Below are 18346 nucleotides of genomic sequence, written 5' to 3' on the forward strand. Positions count from 1 at the left end.
AAGCATTAATATGTAAAGGAGGGTAGGGGATGTAGGCAGTGTTCTTGGTTCTTCCAGTAATGAAGGTTTTGGCTTATTATGTACCCTTTATAGACTATCTTTTATTGAGAGAAACGTTGTCTGGCTTCCATGTTGATTCTCATACTTCAGTACCAACTCGATAGAATGTAGCGCCAGTTTGCAGATGACTTCGGTCTTGTTTTTCGACTTTCTCAATCTTAATACTTGTTCCAGGTCAGTCATTGGAGAGTTTTAAAGCTAATGAGTAGATAGTGACCCCAGGAACTGTTTGAGCTTAGCCATTTCCTGCCTTCCTCATTGTTGACTCATAGATATGTTGGGCAGCCTCATGGGTCAGTAAAGGGTTGTAGTTTTAACTTAAGTTCAGGAATTCACAATTTGTTTAGAACAGTGGTCTCCAAACTGCAGCCCGGGGGCCAGATGCTGTTCTTTGCTCGTCTTTATCTGGCCCTTTTCGCACTATACCTTCCACTAGAGACACTATTCTGCCAACTGACACCAACAAGGGGGTGCCATTTCTCCCACTGATGCCAAATGTGGTGATGTTTGCCCTACTGATGCTAGGAAAATTTCCACTCCTGCTGGCCAAATTTTGTCCCCTATAAAGTCTGAGAGACAAAAAAAGCCCTTTGTTTAGAAAGTTTGGAGACCCTGGTTTAGAATATCAGCAGGCTTTAGGGCTGCTGGAGCTTTGCAACAGGTGTGTACTAGTGATCAACCGATATTGGTTTTTCGTTGCCGATACCGATATTTTGGCCATTGAATATCGGTATCGGCCAATATTGGCTGATATTTCCGGACATTTAAAAAATGTGTATTCTTCTTCTTTTTGTTTCTTTTTGTTTTTTTTTTTTTGTTTTTTTTAGCACTTGACAAGTACTGTTCTGGAGGGATCTGGGTGTCTAAAAGACACCCAAACCCCTTCTCTGCACTGAAAAGCATTCGAAACGCCAAGTTTGGCTGTTTTTGAATGCTGTCTTTTTTTTTTAAATCTGGCACAGAGTACCCGGAAGCTATGTCATGACATCACTTCCGGGTTTTTACATGGAGACCTGAACAGAGCCTAATGTGGCTTTGATCGGATCTTCGGCGGTGTCCTGCCGAGGACAGCGGCGGCGCAGGCTGGTTGTCCGGTGTTGTGCCGAAACCAGGCACTCTGATCAAAACTCCGCCTCTCCAGCCATCTGCAATCCAACTCCGCCTCCCCAGCTGAAATGAATTCCACCCCTCCAACCTTCTGCACTCCAGCTTCTCCCATGCTCCCTCCGCTCCGTGTAATCTATGTTTCTAAAAGACTATACTACTTTAGCCGAGTACCTGGGGAAACTGGTCCAGGTCTCCCGGTGGGCCAGGAGACCCGGGCAAGCCGCGGGAGGGGAGGGGACGACGTCCCCTCCCGCTCCTTGTAATGACAGCCGAGCGGCTTCTCAGCCGCATCAGTGGTCATTACAAGACAGCCGACCGTCGGCTATGGACGCCGGTACCGGGGTGATGCCGCTAGCTGCAGGCATCACTCCGGTACAAGCACTTTCCGATATATCGGGGAAAGTGCATATCGGCCCCCGATATATCGGTCGATCCCTAGTGTGTTACTCAAAATGCATCTTGCCATCAATGGGGTGTTTTTTTTTTTTTTTTTTTTTTTTAAGTGTTTACAGAGTCAGTTAAAGTGTACCTCCATATCTTCGATTAGTCTCCCTCTGTTTTCACTATGGCCACACTAGGAAAGTTAGGTGTAACATGTACCATTACCAATGTTTAGAAAAAAATTTGCTATCTGGTTATAGCAGTAGCTTCTTTAATCTGCAGTTCAGTTTTGGCAACCATTCGCCAACCCTCTACAGTCTAGATAGAGGGATGGATATTGCTGATATGCAAAGCTTGGCCGGACATAATTCTTACAAAATGTGCACAAACCTTCATAGCTGAAAAAACAAAGACATCTTCTCATTCTACCTTTCATTTGCATCATGATGTGTAAAATTGCTGCATGTATTCTGTGTGGGTGTTTGTTATATCTCATATTGCATGGTAAACTGATGATAAAGTTCAAAATATTCTGTGTGAATTGGTTTATGGAGCATTATGTAAAATTTACATAAATGAGTCACAGGTACTAGATTGGTGACATGACCTATATATTAGGCAGGTACACTGATCAGCCTTAACTTTATGTCCACCCACATAGTATTGGGTAGTTTCTCCTTTTGCCATCAAAACAACCCTGATGGTACTTGACCTTTTAAAGGTATGCTATGGTATCTGACATCAAGCCATCAGTAGCAAATCCTTAAGTCCTGCAAGTTGCAAGGTGGGGCCTCCATGGATTGGACTTGTTTTTCCAGCAAATCCCACAGATCTCCCAAATAGATTAGGATCTTGAGAATTTGTAGGCTAAGTTAATACCCTGAAGTCCTTGTTGTATCCTCAAACCATTCTTTAAGCGTTTTTGCAGTGTGGCAAGGTGCATTATCCTGCTAAAAGGGGGAAACTGCCATCAGGGAATACAGTTTTCATGAAGGGGTGTATTTGGTCAACAAAGATGTTTAGGTAGGTGCTAAATTTTCGAGTAACATTCACATGAATGGCAGGACCCAAGGTTTCCTAGCAGAACATTGCCCAAAGGATCACACTGCCACCCCCAGCTTGTTTTCTTCCCATACTATACAGCTTGGTGCCATCTCTTCACCAAGTAAAGTGAAACCGCGTGACATGTTCACTTGCTGTTGTATTTACCCAACCAACTTTCAGATGTAATTGTAATGAGATAATCAATGTTATTCACTTAACCTGTCAGTGGCCATAAAGTTATGGATTATCGATGTGAAGGTGGAGGTGAAGCATTCTAACCTATGATCTATACAAAATTTCAGCACAGCCATCTGTGGGAGATGCTCAGATCCTGGCAAGATTTGCCATATTTCTGAGAATGATCCTTGCAAGCATAAAATTCTGGATCTAAAAAGTTCTCTTGTAACACCTTTATGCTGGATTTACACTGTTCTGTGTGCGTGCAGCAGGTGTGGTAATACATAAATGTAGGTGTAAATAGGCCCATAGTTTCCCTTTCTTTCCCACTAATCTGCAGCACATAATAATGGGGATGTCTACTTGACATGCAGCATAGTGCAAGGGGTTTGCTACATCATAGTGGACAGTTATGATGAGGCTCAGTAAAAACTTTTGTTTTTATTTTTTATAGTTTAAAGTGAAGAAAGTTTTGAACCTTTTTTTATATAAGATCCTCTTTGTTGTCTGTGGCTTCCGGTCATTTCTTTTATTCCCCATTCTTCACACGTGACCATTTTCACTAAGGGCAAATTAATCCATTCTCCTTTAGATCCTGGAGCTCTGGTATGCCTCCTAAGAACATGTGACATTGCACATCTTCTGAGGGGGGAAAAAATGCCTTTCCCCCGAGATCTTGTAGTTTACATACAAGATTTCCCAGAAACGCCCTGGTGATGTATTCTTCCCAGGATGCAACTGTGAGGCCAAGCTACCTCACCGGTGTCTTACTCGGCCAGTAATTGGAAACAATTTGTAAGCATAGGCAAAAGTGTTTCATTAATATAAGATTATTTTATATCCGCTTACAGAGCTACATGCTAATGGTATTTTTAGTGAATTGGGAAAAAGGTACACTGTAAAGAATACATTGGGCTAGGTTTAATAAAATAGGTGCACTTATGCCTCATTTCCACTGAGTGGTATGGTTCGGTTCGATTCAGTACGGTACGGTTCGGAACGGTACACATTGCGTTTCCACTGCCAATAGTACCCTTTCATGATGGGCGTGGTGTAGCAGGAAAGCTGTGATAGACGATTCTCTGTCAACCAATCAAAGTTCTGCAGAGTGTAGCTCCACCCTGTTGGTACGGTACTAATGTGCTTGGTACCCCAACGAAAGGGTACCAAAAAGTGGTACGGTTCGGAATTAGGGTACCATTCATAATGGAAACGGCATAAATAGCGTACCGTACCGAACCGAACCGAACTGTACTAGAAAGCTCAGTGGAAACGAGCCATTAGAATCTAGTGCAGCTTTGCATGGTAGCCATCCTTTCAGCTTGTTCAATTAATCTTTGGCAGTAAAACCTGGAAGCGGATTGATTGGTTTGTTTCTATGCGGAGTTGCTCTAGATTTAAAACTCTCCAATTTTAGTAAATAAACCCCAATGTGTCAATACTATGGCTTTTACTACAACATACTATGAGTATTCAGGCAATTGTAGTATAAAAACTAAAGCCATCGAAATATTCCATACCTTCTCAGACTGTCATACCAAATGAGTTGTAGTTCTGTCTCCCCTCCCACTTAATGCAGGTGTCTTTTGTACAGAAGGTAGTGGCGTATGTAACTGTTTAGGTTGATGATTCCTTTTTTTTTACTGAATTGCTGTATAATATGTTATTTAAAGGCTGCTGGAAATTTTAACATGATGCTGTTTTCTCATGTTTAATTCAGCGTCTTGGAGTCTGAACCCGAGTTTGGATTTGAAGAAGCAAAGACAAAATTACAAGGTTGGCTTGATGAAAATGCAGATTTTTGCATAATGTTGTGTTTTTTTTTTTTTTAAGGTATTTTCAGCAAACATGTGTGAGGCAAATACTTAACAACCTGCAGGATCAGATGTCTGACAGCATGCAGTGTTAGTGCAGAACTTTTCTTCATTCCTCCTGTGCTTTCAGAGCTCGCTCACTGTACTTCTAATGTCTGCCCCATTCTAAAATGGAATACCTGGGGCCCACATGACCTATTTGCAGTCCTGGGTACTATTATGTGGGTGTGGGAGGCGTGCTTGTGTATCAGTCTCTATTTGCAAAAACGCTTTGGCAATGCACACATGAGTGAACGGGTGACTGTGATGGCAAGTGCTGTGTTTTTCATCTGTATAATTTTTGTTGCCTGCCTAGTACTACCTCCCCCCCCCCCCTTCCCAAACACATACTGGTTCCTTTAAGAATACTGTAGCTTTTATTCCCTTGTAAAATATTTAGGTTATTAAAGTGTATGTAAACTTTAACAGTAAACAACTGTTGCTTCATTTTGGTCTGAAAAATATAACATTAAAAGAATTTTTGTTATCTGTCCAGCTAATGAACAAAAATACCATTCTCTTTCGTTTGACGGACACAACTCCTCATCTTCATGACTATATTGGTTATACTGCCCCCTACAGGAGTAGGACACTAGGCAGACAAAAACTTGACTATGCCTATGGGGCAGTCCCAGGGGGTATACTCCCACTCTCTGCTATAGGTATTCAGTTTTTTTCTGCCTAGTCAAGAGTAAGGACCTAGTTCAGTGATGGCGAACCTTGGCACCCCAGATGTTTTGGAACTACATTTTCCATGATGCTCAAGTACACTGCAGAGTGCATAAGCATCTTGGGAAATGTAGTTCCAAAACATCTGGGGTGCCGAGGTTCCCCATCACTGATAGTTCCTTGCTGGGATCTCTGGTCCTGGCAATTTTTTCTTTTTGGGTAGAAAGTAACACTTAAAAGGTGTACTCCACGTGCCTTGTGTTAATAAATAAATAGATGATATAATAGAAAATAATTAATAGAGGGGGCGCAGCATTGAAAACTTGCATCTATATTATTTATATTTTTACACCACATAATTGATTGATTTAATATTTGTATTAGATTTGTATTAATTTTTATTTCATTTGGATCACTATTATCATTTCACACTATTTGCACAATATTTATTGCACATTGATATATGAATTTAGCTATCTACCTGATATTTTGCACATTTATTTTATCATTATTTTATGATATTTATTTGAATACCAACTATACACTTTGATTGCTAGCAAGCGCTGTAGATAGCCCTGACTAGGACTATTTTTTTTCAATTTTTTTCTTTTTAAATGGATTTTTTTTCCTCCTTTTTTATTATTATTTTGTTCCTGTGTGATCTACAAGTGTTGGGACTGGGCGACAAACTGTATAATGTAGATCCCTTAGGTCCCCCCAGTCCGACCAGCGAGCTCATGGAAACTGCAGCTCCGCGCTATGTCGGCTGCGACATAGGCCAGCCCCCTTCCAGTGGGGCTATGAGATAAACAGCTCGCGAGGGCGCATAAGAACTGGCTTCAGCCAGAGTCGCAGCGTTGACTCCTGGCTAATAGCACCCACATTACGATAGCGTAGTGGTCTGTCTGGAGTGGTGCCCACCCTGTTCCTGGTGTGATAAGTAGCTGTACCCCCTCTACCCCTGGAGGGTTTTGGGGTGGACGTGGACCCCTCCCTGGGAAGGTCAGACCCCCGGGCTCCCCTCCCTCCCAGTCAGCATGCCGGTGACCGAACGATTGTGCCTCGTGAGGGGGATGGGCCTGGTGGGGGCACCTGCCGGGGCCCCCCTTCCTTTTGGGATCATTTTCGGGCTGCTGGGGTCCCCATGGTACCACAGGGGGCCGCCATTTTCTTGTAGCTTCTCATGCTACAGATTGGCGGCCATGTTTGTGTAGCCTTGGATGCCATTTTTTCCTCTTTCGTTCATTGACGGTCACCGCTCCAGAACCTTCTTGACCATTGGGTTATGCTGCCCCTTACAGGAGTAGGACATTAGGCAGGAAAAAGCTTTACCACGCCCATGGGGCAGTCCCAGGGGTATACTCCCACTTCTGTTTTTTTTTTTTTCTGCCTAGTCAGCAGTAAGGATCCTTTACTTAAACTGATTTTTTTCCTCCTATTTTCTGTTCCTATGAGAACTACAATCAACTGCAGGACTGGGCGACAGACTGAATATTCTAGATCCTTACGGTTTTCCCAGTCCGGCCAACGAGTGCGTGCAGACCTCAGCTCTGTGCTAGGTTGGCCGAGACATAGCCCCACTGGCAGTCGACAGGCCTTGGGCCAAGGAGAATGGTAACTTTGTCCGGAGGTATTTCATCAGCCGTGTCCTCGGTGGGGGACTCCCGAGGCGGACCTGTTGGTCTTTAATCTCAACAGGAAGGTGAAGAATTTGTGGCAAGGTGTTGGGACCCTCTAGGCGATGCCACGGATGCACTGGTGACTTCTTGGGGGCAGTACCGTCTGATATACGCCTGTCCCCCTCTTCAACTTCTGTCAAGACTTCTGCGAAGGATCGAGGCAGAAGGAACTCTGGTCATCCTTGTGGCTCCAGACTGGTCTCGCCGGTCTTGGTACGACTGGTTGCCGAATTGTCATTTGGCGACTCCCTCTCAGGGAAGATCTGTTGGCCCAAGGGCTGATCTTCCATCCTACTTTACAGTCGCTGGCTTTAATGGCTTGGATGTAAACCCCCTATCCTTTCGCACCTGGCTTTTATCTGACTCGGTGATTCCCATGCTGTTGAAGGCTATAAAATATACCTCCTAGAAAGATTTACAATTGCTTCTGGAAGTCGTATACTGCGTAGTTTGTCTCGCGCGTGGCGGGGGGGGGTTTCTCCACGTTCCTTTTCGATGCAAAGAGGTGTGGAACAGCACCTGGTCATGGGTACCATCAAGGGCCAGGTTTCGGCCTTGGCGATTTTCTTTCTATGTCCTTTGGCTGCGCATTCCTTGGTTCGCACCTTTCTTCAGAGGGTTCGTCTGCTGGCTCCACCTGTGCGGACTCCGTTGTCTCCGCGGGGCCTCAATTTGGTACTGTCCGTTCTTCAGAAACCGCCTTTTGAAAATATTTGCGAGATTCCTCTGTTTACATTGTCCCAGAAGGTAGCATTCTTAGTGGCAATTACTCCTGCACACAGGGTGTCCAAGCTGGCAGCTTTGTCTTGTCGTTCACCTTATCTGGTGGCTCAAAGAGATAAAGTGGTGCTTAGCCCCTGTCAGTTGTTCCTTCCTAAGGTTGTCTCTGGTTTTCATCAGAATGAAGACATTGTGTTGCCTTCCCTGTGTCCTAATGGGCCATACACACTATAAGATTTTCTGAAGACTTTTTCCTTTAGACTTGCCAAAACCATATAATATGAGGTCAAACCTAAACACTTTCAATTTGTATGCAACCTGGCAGGCCCTTGCACTACATAGAAAAGGTAAATCTGAAGGAAATCTAACCACAAAAGTTGGATAGTGTTTATCCAGCTTAAGCCTAAGCATCCTAAGGAGATTGCCTTGCATTCTTTGGATGTGGTTTGGGTGATCAGGGTGTATCTGGCGGCAACCGAGTTGTTTAGGAAATCAGACTCTCTTTTTGTCCTTACGAATAGACCTCGCAAGGGGTTGGCCGCGTCTGCTTCGACCATTTCCAAATGGATCAGACAGATGGTAGTGCAGGCCTTTTCAATCAAGGGTCAGGTTCCTCTTTTTCCTGTTAAGGTGCATTCTACGCGGGCACTTAGGGCCTTCTGCCATCAGGCATCGGTGATGCAGGTTTGCAAGGCGGCCACCTGGTTGTCTGTGCACACTTTTACAAAATTCTACAAAGTAGATATGTTGGCATCTGCGAATGCTGCTTTTGGCCGCAAGGTTTTTCAGGCCGCTGTTTGAGAGGGCTTGGTCCTCTTTGAGGGTGTATTGTTTATTTTCAGGTGAGCTCCAGTTGTTCCTGGTTGAGCTCCATGTTACCTGTTTGGCTAGGTTTAAGCTTTGGGATTTTTTGTGCTGTGTTTTTCCCACCCCTCATTTTGACACGGCTTTGGGATTTCCCAATGGTCAAGAAGATTCTGGAGTTGTGTCAATGAACAAAAGAAAAAATTTGATTTTTGTCCTATCGTAAAATCTTTTTCTCTGATGTTCATTGATGGACACAGCACCCACCTCTGAGTTGGGTTATTTTTCTTCTGACACTGCTTGCAACAAAACTGAATGCCTATAGCAGGAAGTGGGAGTATACCCCTGGGACTGCCCCATAGGCGTGGTAAAGCTTTTTTCTGCCTAGTGTCTTACTCCTGCAGGGGGCCAAATAACCCACTGGTCAAGAAGATTCTAGAGCGTTGTCCGTCAATGAACATCAGTGAAAAGTATTTCACGGTCCAATTTTGTGGTTTCTCATTGAAAATAGCAGTGGCCATGTTTTTGGAGCCGGATGGGCGGTGATTCGGCAATGGGAGCCTCGCCTCTGCTCCCTAGTGCTGATCCCTTGACATTTCTCTTCCTGACTGCCGCATGGTATGCAGTTAGTCCAGTGCTGTGAGTCCTTTTGTGGGGTTTTCTCTCCCTCTCCCTCTCGCGGTAGTGCTCTGTGCTGGGCCTTGTGTTTCAACAGCACGGTGGGGTGTCCCTTACAGTGTTCTACACCTTTTTTGTGTGGGTTCCCCTCTCCACTCATGGAGTCCCTGGAGCATATTTCGCCACCTGATTCCCCTCTGAGGCTGTCGGACCCTCTGGCACTGATGGCAGTCCTGGAGTCCTTGGTGTCCAAGGTAGATTTTGTCCTGGGCAAATGGACTACTAAAAAAGCGTCCCCCTCCCCCCCCCCAACCTTCACCTGTTTCCTCTGTCTCATCAGATCCAGAATCTGATTCGGCCGCTGCAGATGTGAGTTACCCATCGGGTTCTGCGTCCATGCTCAGATAGTGAGCATGGACGCAGAACAAATGAAAAGGCGCTAGTGGATGCACTGATTGTATCAGTGTGGGAAATCTTTAAAGATGGAGGAGGCGACTAACGTAGCATCGAAGGCTTTGGTCACCTTTGGAACCCACAGGTCCTCCAAAGTGGCGAAGATGTTCCTCTTTCCCGCCGCCTTTGACAATATTGTCACAAAACAGTGGGGGTACCCGAAACACACCTTTTGCAATCCCTAAGTGTTTTGCAATGCGGTACCCCTATGAGGATTCCCTCCTAAAAAAAATGGACAGTTCCTAATTGTAGTGGACTCCCCGGGTTTCCAGGTTGAAAAAAAGCCACAGTAATCCCAGTTGAAGAGCCCCCGGTCTTAATAGATCCGGCTGATAGGAGGTCGGAGGCTTTGACCCGCCATATGTTAACTTTGGCCGGTTTGGCACTTAGACCGGTATTTACTATAGGGGGGGGGGGTCCAGCAGCATATTATCTGGCTTAAATGCTGGTCTCTGGACCATGCTTCTAAGAAGGCCTTATCCGATCTTCCATTTGTGGGGGACTGCCTGTTTGTTTGGATGACATCATCAAAGGCCTCAAGGGGGAAAGAGTACTCCGCTTAGGGGATCTCTATGGGGCAGTGCAAGACTTGTTACTTTAAGGGGTGATTGTTCCGACATCTGAACGTTTTTCAAGGTTTTTACTCAAACCAGTTTACAGTTCTCAGGAAGGAAGACAAGGTGTGTCTCATTCTAGACATTAAGGCGCTAAACTTAGCAGGTACAGAAGTTCTGAATAGAATCCATTCGCACGGTAGTGCCGTCCCTACATCAGGGGGATTTCCTCGCCTCCATCATCAAGGACGCCTACCTTCACATCCCAATATGTGCCACCCACCAGCGCTTCCTCTGCTTTGCCATGGGCGAGGAGCATTATTAGTTTGTGGCATTACCCTTTGATCTCGCCACCGCTCCTTGGGTATTCACAAAAGTATTGGCCCCGGAGCTAGCATTGCTGCGTCAGCAGGGGATAGCGGTACTGGGGTATCTGGACGATCTGCCTTGGGAGCAGAGTCTTTGACTGGTCTGTTGGGCAACTTGGAGTTTACTCTGCGAACTCTGAAGGAGTTCGGTTGTATTCTGAATCTTCAGAAGTCTGCTCTGGTTCCGTCCACAAGTCTGGACTATCTGGGTCTGACGCTGGACTCGGCCTCAGCCAGAGTTTTTCTTCCTCAGGGAAAAAACGTCACAAATTGCAGGAGACAATTCAGCTTCTGCTGTCTAGCACAGTGTTTTTCAACTCCGGTCCTCAGGGCACACTACCAAGCCAGATTTTAAGTATTACCTTGGGGAGATGCAGGCTAGAATACGTCAATCACTGAGCAGCAAATTATATCACCTGTGATGTATTTCAGTTTTCTTGCAAACCTGGCCTGTTAGTGTGCTCTGTAGACCAGAGATGAGAAACACTGGTCTAGCAGATGGTCATCTCCTAGGATTTGCATGCGGGTGCTGGGCCTGATGGTGTCTTTTGAGGCGGTTCCGTTTGCACAGTTGCACACAAGATCTCTGCAATAGGAAATTCTGGGGAATTCTGTATGAATTGGTTTATAATTGACTGTTATGGATTATTGCACTTGCTTTATTTTCTGCCTTGTATGAACCTTATTGTAATCCTGAATTTCTCCTAATACAATACAGTGGATTAATTCCAGGTTGTGTTTCATGATTTCCATTTTCTATTTTTTCCATCAGCAAGACCGTGGCTTGTGGACTCCTACTGTGAATGGATCAAAAGATTAAAGGTACATTTTTTATTTTTTTTACATTTACAGCTTAACAAAATTACTGTGTTCCTGTTTAGTGAAATACTTGTAAGGCCTTATCTTTGATATATTGTAAATGTTTTGTGTTGAACTTAGTCTTACTAAACCCACAACAGTAAAATTAGTGTGTATATGCAGTAAAGCATGCTTGTTATACTCACTGTGGAAACTAAGGGGTTATTCATCTGCATTGTGTAAATAAGCTGTTTGATCTTGTATGCACAGATCCTCCTGCTCTTCCATTGACTCCAGAACATGTCTGGGTAAGACAGTGCCTTTGGAGTCAGGCTGCACATGCTCAGTTTGTTGTGTGTTGCTAGAGTTTTTTTTTTTTTTTTTCCTGGGATAGTGCATGTGATCAGCACAGGGCCAATCGGCACTGTCCAGACAGAGGGTCATGGGTCCTCGATCCTGATAAGACAGCTCAGTGCAGTATAAAAACTCTTCTATCATTTCCTGGTAAAGCTTGTAGGAGGTCACATGGCTGCTATATACTGCTGATGAGTAAAGGTATTTAGCAGTTATACTAAAATGATTGCATTTCCATGTTCTGTGTACTGCGGGAGACCATATATAATGAATGCAGGCTCCTGGGTTTAGTAACACTTTAGGACCTAGATTCTGAAAGAAACAGTACATCTGGATAAGTACAACCTTGGTAAAACCATGGCAACAGTATGAGGACTTCATACTATGGGGATGGCCTGTAATGTTGCTTTGGATCTTGCATGAGGACTCACCTTGTCACTTAGTGCAATGCATTGTAATCCACCTAGGGTGCTATTCAGGTCCAGGGCCGAAGTCCATTGCTAAGGAACCCAGAGCCTAAAGACTCCTTCGGGGGTAGGCGGTAGCTCGTGACCATTTTCACATACATTCCAGTCTTGTGGGTAGGTAAGATAGGGTCACCCTGTAGTTCTGACAGTCAGCGTAAAAACTGGGGATGTATTTGGAAGCTTACACTGTAAAGTAAATCTCAAACTTGGCACTAAAACCTTAACCACTGTGACAGTGGAATTCACACCTATGAAGCCATTTTGTAATCTCGGATAGGGGCTTGGACCATCAAGGCTTCAAAGTCTCTTGGGTAAGACCAAGCCTTCAATTTTATGTCCAGCTATTCCTGCGGACCTGCAGAGGGGGTGTGAGTGCACAGGTGTGCATATTCATTCTAAGGTAGAAGGTGGCCATCACTCAGGGCCTTGTGGGGAGATAGGTGCATGCCCTTGTTTAGGGAGGTATGTGCGTCAGCCAGGAGAGGACATCCACATGGGAGACAGGACTCTAGAGGTCAGGATTGGGCCTGTGCAATGAGGTGCTGTAAAGAAGTCTGAGTAAGCCAGGAGAGCTGGGCCTGAGGGACCAGTGCCAATAATAGCAGTGCTGCTGACAAGGGTCAGGTGGCTCAGCATTTTTTCAGTTATCTGCTTGCTAGAGTTTTTGGCAGAAGTATTAGCCCCCGTGCTGGATTTGTTAAGGGTTCAGGGAGTGTGCATGCTGGGGTATCTAGACTATCTGTTGCTCAGAGAGCAGTAACACACCAATTAAGACAAAATGTGCCACTCACGATTCGATTGCTGGAAATTCTCGGCTACTCTCAATGTGGAGAGGTCTGCTTTTAGAACCAGCACAGACTCTGGAGCTTCTGAGCCTAATTTATGACACTGTCTGAGCAAAGGTGTTTTTGCCTCCTGAAAAGTTCCTTTCTCTGAGAAACCAGGAGTCAGTGCTAAGAAGTTGGAAATATCATTTGATCTGTCTCTTTGTATAAGACTGCTGGGGAAGATGGTTGCCGTGTTTGAGGCAGTTTCATACACCCAGTATCATACCAGGTGGTTGCAGAGATATGTCCTGTTGGAGTGGAACAGGAGGGTTCAGTCCTTGAACTGCTGAATGTCCCTAGGCCCCAGTATGCTTCGGGTGTTAAGCTAATGGATAAATCTTTGGAAGGTAGAGGCAGGGAAATAGTTTCTTCCAGTGACCTGTAAATTGGTAACTTCGGATGACAGGATAGGGAGCTGTTCTTTTCAGTGCAGAGGACGTGGTCTCCTCAGGTAAGGGTTTTTACCCATCAACATTCTGGAACTTTGGGCAGTTTGACTGGAAGCCCCCCACAGCTTGCTCATCCAGTAAACCAGTCCAATCGGACCTATCAACCATCAGTGAAGCTCCAAGAGTCAGGCTGCCAAGATGGAAGTGAGTTGTGTTCTGGCTTGGACAAAAATGTATGTTCTGACTCTGACAGTACGTGTCCCAGGTGTGGAAAATTGGCAGACGGACTTCCTCAGTTGCCAGCAGTTGATTTGGGGGGAGTGGTCTCTTCATCCCAAGTGGTAAGTGCAATTTGTCAGCATTGGCGCACACAAGATGTGGATCTTCTAGTATCTAGGCTCACTTTAAAGCTGGACAGGTTAGTCTCCAGGACGAGGGATCCACTGGCAAGTAGGGTTGGATGCCCTAGTAATACTGTGGGGCCATTTCTCCCTAATTTTTTGCCTTCCCACCAATTCAGCTCCTTCTGCGTCTGTTAACGCAGGATCCAGGAAGAAAAAAATGCAGATAATTTTAGTGGCACCAATTTGGTCCAGGAGAAAATTAAACGCCGACATTTTGAACTTGGCAGTGGATGGTTCTTGGCTGCTTACAGCTTGGCCAGACCTCCTGTCTTGGGATTAATTATTGCATCCTGCTTTACAGTCGCATTGGGTGCAGGCGCTGATCGGATGCTGGTTTTCCTGTACATATCGGATCCTGTTGAACTGGCTGCTTTTCAGACAGTGTGTACCCAAATTTAGCATGCCTAAGCCTTGAAGTGTGTTGGTCTTGTTCTTAACCACAATAGCATTCCTATGCAGTCTTTGGGGCCATTCCTTCTGCTTAGACTGACCTCTGGTGATAGCATTTCCTTAAAAGAAAAAAAAGGAAGTTGTGGGTCTCTTATGTCCTTAAGACTATTTAGACCACAACAGAGCCTTGGTTAAGTAACTAACTCCAAAAGGCTGTTTCATCTGAACACCTGGGTTTATCTATTGCAGCCTATAAATGACAGATATTTCAGTAGTGTCTGCTCCTTTTTTACACTTCTCTGGGTAATTACACATAACTACCGCAATCCTTTGAAGCACCCTCTTCAAGGTTCCCAGATATGCCCAATCCTCAATGCACCTTTTTTAATCTAAGACTGGGTTGCCAATACTTTTGTTGCCCTGATCCCTGTCATGTGTTTGATCATGGATCTTAACCTTTCTGGTCATAGGGGACCTTCCCTATGGTTTTTGATACTAACAAACTCATTCAGCCCTAGATGGAGCATAGAATAAAGTAGGGATGGGCTCAGGCGTGTTAGGATCGTCCCCGCCAGGAAGCCGTCACTGCACACTGCCAATCATAAGCAGTGAGGCCTTTCCTGGCCCGCAGCTGCACATACACACGCTGCCTATGATTGGCGGTGGGCAGTGACGGCTTCCTGGTGGGTACGATCCGAACACACCTGAGCCCATCGTTAAAATTAAGGCTGGTAAATACTGGCCAAATATTGGCTGGCTTCTGTTGAAGCGGCCGTCATTTGGCCAGTGTGTAGAGCAGCCTGTCCCACAGAAATCTGCTGAATATCCATCGTCTGAACGGACATGCTGGAAAATCAGCAGCCGACCTGCATTCGATCAGCGCTCACAGCCATTATCCTGTGTGTTTATATGGGGGGCAGTAATCTTGTCAGAACAAAACAGCTCAGCGGCGAGATTGCTGTTCGAACATTGCGTAGTTGGCACAGCAAGCTCCAAGTTTTTTTTTTTTTTTTTTTATTTAGGTCCACTGGGTTGAACTATAGGAAAAAAAAATACCTGTGTGGACCAAGCTTTATACTCTCAATCACCTCCAGTAGTGTAGTAGGTTTGTACAGCAGCTGTTCCTTGTTCCACTTATGCTTTACCACAATTTAGTATCCTTCATGTAGCAAAAGCAAAAAAAAAAAAGTATTCCTCACCTATCTGCTGATGGCTGTCTTGAGTTGGGTAACCTATCTTGGTTTTAAGACCTCCCAAGTCCACTCTCTATTAGAGCCCATCTTGTACAGTGGCTGGCCTCACCTACTGGGGGAGTTTTATTCAGATAACTGAAAGTCCTTGTGGTTGACCCTGCCAACTGAAAGTCCTTGTGGTTGACCCTGCCATTTATTGCTTTAACAAGACCTTAACTGAAAGTAGAACTAAAGGTAACACTTTTTTTGGTTTCATTTTGGATAGAGTAACGGAGGGTTATAACCCCTGTCAGGTTTGTTTTTTTGTGCCCCCAGTTACTTTGGGGAGATTTTCCTTCACTTCCTGTCCCATAGCTAGAACAGGAAGTGCGAGGAAATCCCTTCCTGGGAAGAATCCCAGGGTGTTACCAAAAGTAGTGTCCCCACTGGAAAATTTCCCCTCTATTCCTGTCCTGGGGACTATTTAGTATTTGAGATTTTTTGACTTACACTTTCAATGTTACTAGTAAACAGGACAAATCGAGAGGATGGATCTCCCTAATGTGGGTGTACAGATAGCAATAAAAAATGGCAGGTGTTCTAATCCCTCTCCACTCTGTCCAAAAAAAAAAGTTTTGCCTTTTTTTGTTATAAATGGATATAAATAGATGATCCTTTTTTTTCTAATACCTGGTGGTCTTGACTAGATGGCAAAAAAAAAAAAAAACTGTGCAAACCAAAAATAACACCATCATAAAAAAAAATGAAACCTATAAAATAGTATCACCAAAAATCAAACACCGGTATCACAAAAGTAAGAAAAAGTGTCCGTCAAAGCTTCAGCAAACATTGGCCATATATCAATATATAGACTCAAAGTAACTCAAAATCTGCACTAACAGTAGTGAGGCGACCTGCAAAGGTACATGCAAACTCTTAACAGATATAGGGAAAATGCAGCACCTAAGGCTCCTTACACAATAGATGGGTTCCGCTAAGCAGGCAGATGGCTGGTCGGCGTCTACTCCACTTATGCAGAGTGGACACAGACACAGCCTGCTCTCCTCTATAGGTGGTCGGATGTAAACGGACCACCTGTCCGTTTACACCCGACTGCCATCCAATCAGCTGGATAGGAAACGGATCCCTCATCTGTCTGTTTTTTTAGTGTACACTATCAGATGTTGGTGGGAGTCAACGGACACATGTCCATTGACACCCGCCACTCTATAAGAGTCTGAAGGGTCTGATTAGGTCCACCTGAAATACTGACAGGGGGAGCCAATCTGTCCTTCTGTGTGAAAGGGCCCTAAAAGTGAAATGATAATAAAATGACCCCAGCCCCTGAAGATGTCCCATTGGACAAAATGTGTAGGGCAGAATTGGTTCCTGTTGATGTCCCAGGCTGCTGCCGAGATAGGCAGCAATGTTTTTGTAAGTGTATTGCCAGCTTTTGTATATTTTTAATTGAAGGGGTTTTAATTAACCACTTTTACGTACTACTACACTTTAAGATCTTCTTTTCCCTGTCCTGTTTGTTGTGGCACGGCACTGCTTTATATTGGTGGTGAATAATAGATCAATGGTGTGAACCTCTGCACTTGTGAATGGGATGAAATGATATGAAAAAATGTATATAAATGCAAGTAGTAAACCAATCTGTATCATATAGGTAATAAGTGTGTTGGTTGCTGCAGCCCCTGTTGTTCCCACAATGTAAACGATAATAAAATGTGATGTGGGGTTGCATAGCCTTAGTGATGTGGTCAAAGCAAGTTTAGCATTGAAGTGAAAAATGCCTATTAAAAACAATACAGTAGTGCAAAAAAAAAAATCAATAAATTCCACATATGAAAAATCCAATGAATTGTGCAAATAATAATGAATTGTGCAAATAATAATAAATTCAGTGAGTTCATGAAAATCATCTGAACAAAATCCAATCTTCAAGCGTGATAAATGCCCAACCACCTTTTTCTATTTGGAAAGTATTAACGTGTGTTCTTAAATCAAAGCAGTGCACTTCCACCTCTGTGCAGACATTCTGTGCTCACAGAACTCTCACCTCATTATGAACTAATGGAAACCTTTTAACCACTTAAGCCCAGCAGGATTTGGCTGCTCAAAGACCAGGGCCTATTTTGCGTTTCGGCACTGCGTGACTTTAACGGACAATTGCGTGGTTGTGCGACGCTGTACCCAAATTAAATTGATGTCCCTTTTTTCCCACAGACAGAGCTTTCTTTTGGTGGTATTTGATCACATGTGCTATTTTTACTTTTTGTGCTATAAACAATAAAAGAGCGACAATTTTGAAAAAATGACTATTTTTCACATTTTATTATATGAAATTCCCCAAAAAAAAATGTAAAAATCTATTTTTTAACATTTTAGGCCAATTTGTTTTCTGCTACATATTTTTGGTGAAAAAAATCGCAATAAGTATTATAAATGGTTTGCGCAAAAGTTATTGCGTTTACTAACTACGGGAAAGATTTATGTCATTTTTTTTTATCTAGTAATGGTGGCTATCTACGATTTTTTTTTTTTTTGAGGTTTTTTTTGCGGGACTGCGACATTGCGGCGGACAGATCGGACCCTTGGCTGACATTTTTAAAACTTTTGGGGGTACCAGTGACATTACTACAGTAATCAGTGCTATAAATATGCTGTTACTGTAAAAATGACACTGGCAGGGAAGGGGTTAACTTTATTGGTGATCAGTTGGCTAAATGTATCCCTAGGGGCGTGATTCTAACTGTGGGGGGGCGTGGCTTGTGATGTAACAACAGAGACATACGATCCTACATAGCAGGATCTCTGCAGTTACATCAAGGAGAATGACAGGCGGCTTTGTTTACATCAGCCGCCTGCCTTTCTCCCTCTCCAGCGGGAGATTGCGAGTGACCGGCGGACATCAGAGCCGCCAGTCACTCGTGCGGGGATGTTAGTGACCGAGCATGGGTGGGAGCACGCCTCCGGCGGCGCACGCTCGTCCCCTAGAGGCTCGTCGGCGAGCGACATAGTACTACGTTGCTTTGCCCAGTAGGGGCTGACT

At 44.4% G+C, this 18346-nt stretch overlaps 1 protein-coding gene across 1 annotated transcript in view; it reads left to right on the forward strand.

The window, feature by feature from the left end:
• The window catches only part of PANK4 (pantothenate kinase 4 (inactive)), a 126021-nt gene that overhangs the window by 90349 nt on the left and 17326 nt on the right, over positions 1–18346 (forward strand). Inside the window, exons 14-15 of the mRNA XM_082273915.1 lie at positions 4490–4545; positions 11260–11309. Of these exons, the coding sequence (XP_082130041.1) occupies positions 4490–4545; positions 11260–11309 (106 nt within the window). The remainder of the gene's footprint in view (positions 1–4489; positions 4546–11259; positions 11310–18346) is intronic.

Source organism: Pelophylax lessonae (genome assembly GCF_965119305.1).
Source record: "Pelophylax lessonae genome assembly, chromosome: 12".
Taxonomy (NCBI): domain Eukaryota; kingdom Metazoa; phylum Chordata; class Amphibia; order Anura; family Ranidae; genus Pelophylax; species Pelophylax lessonae.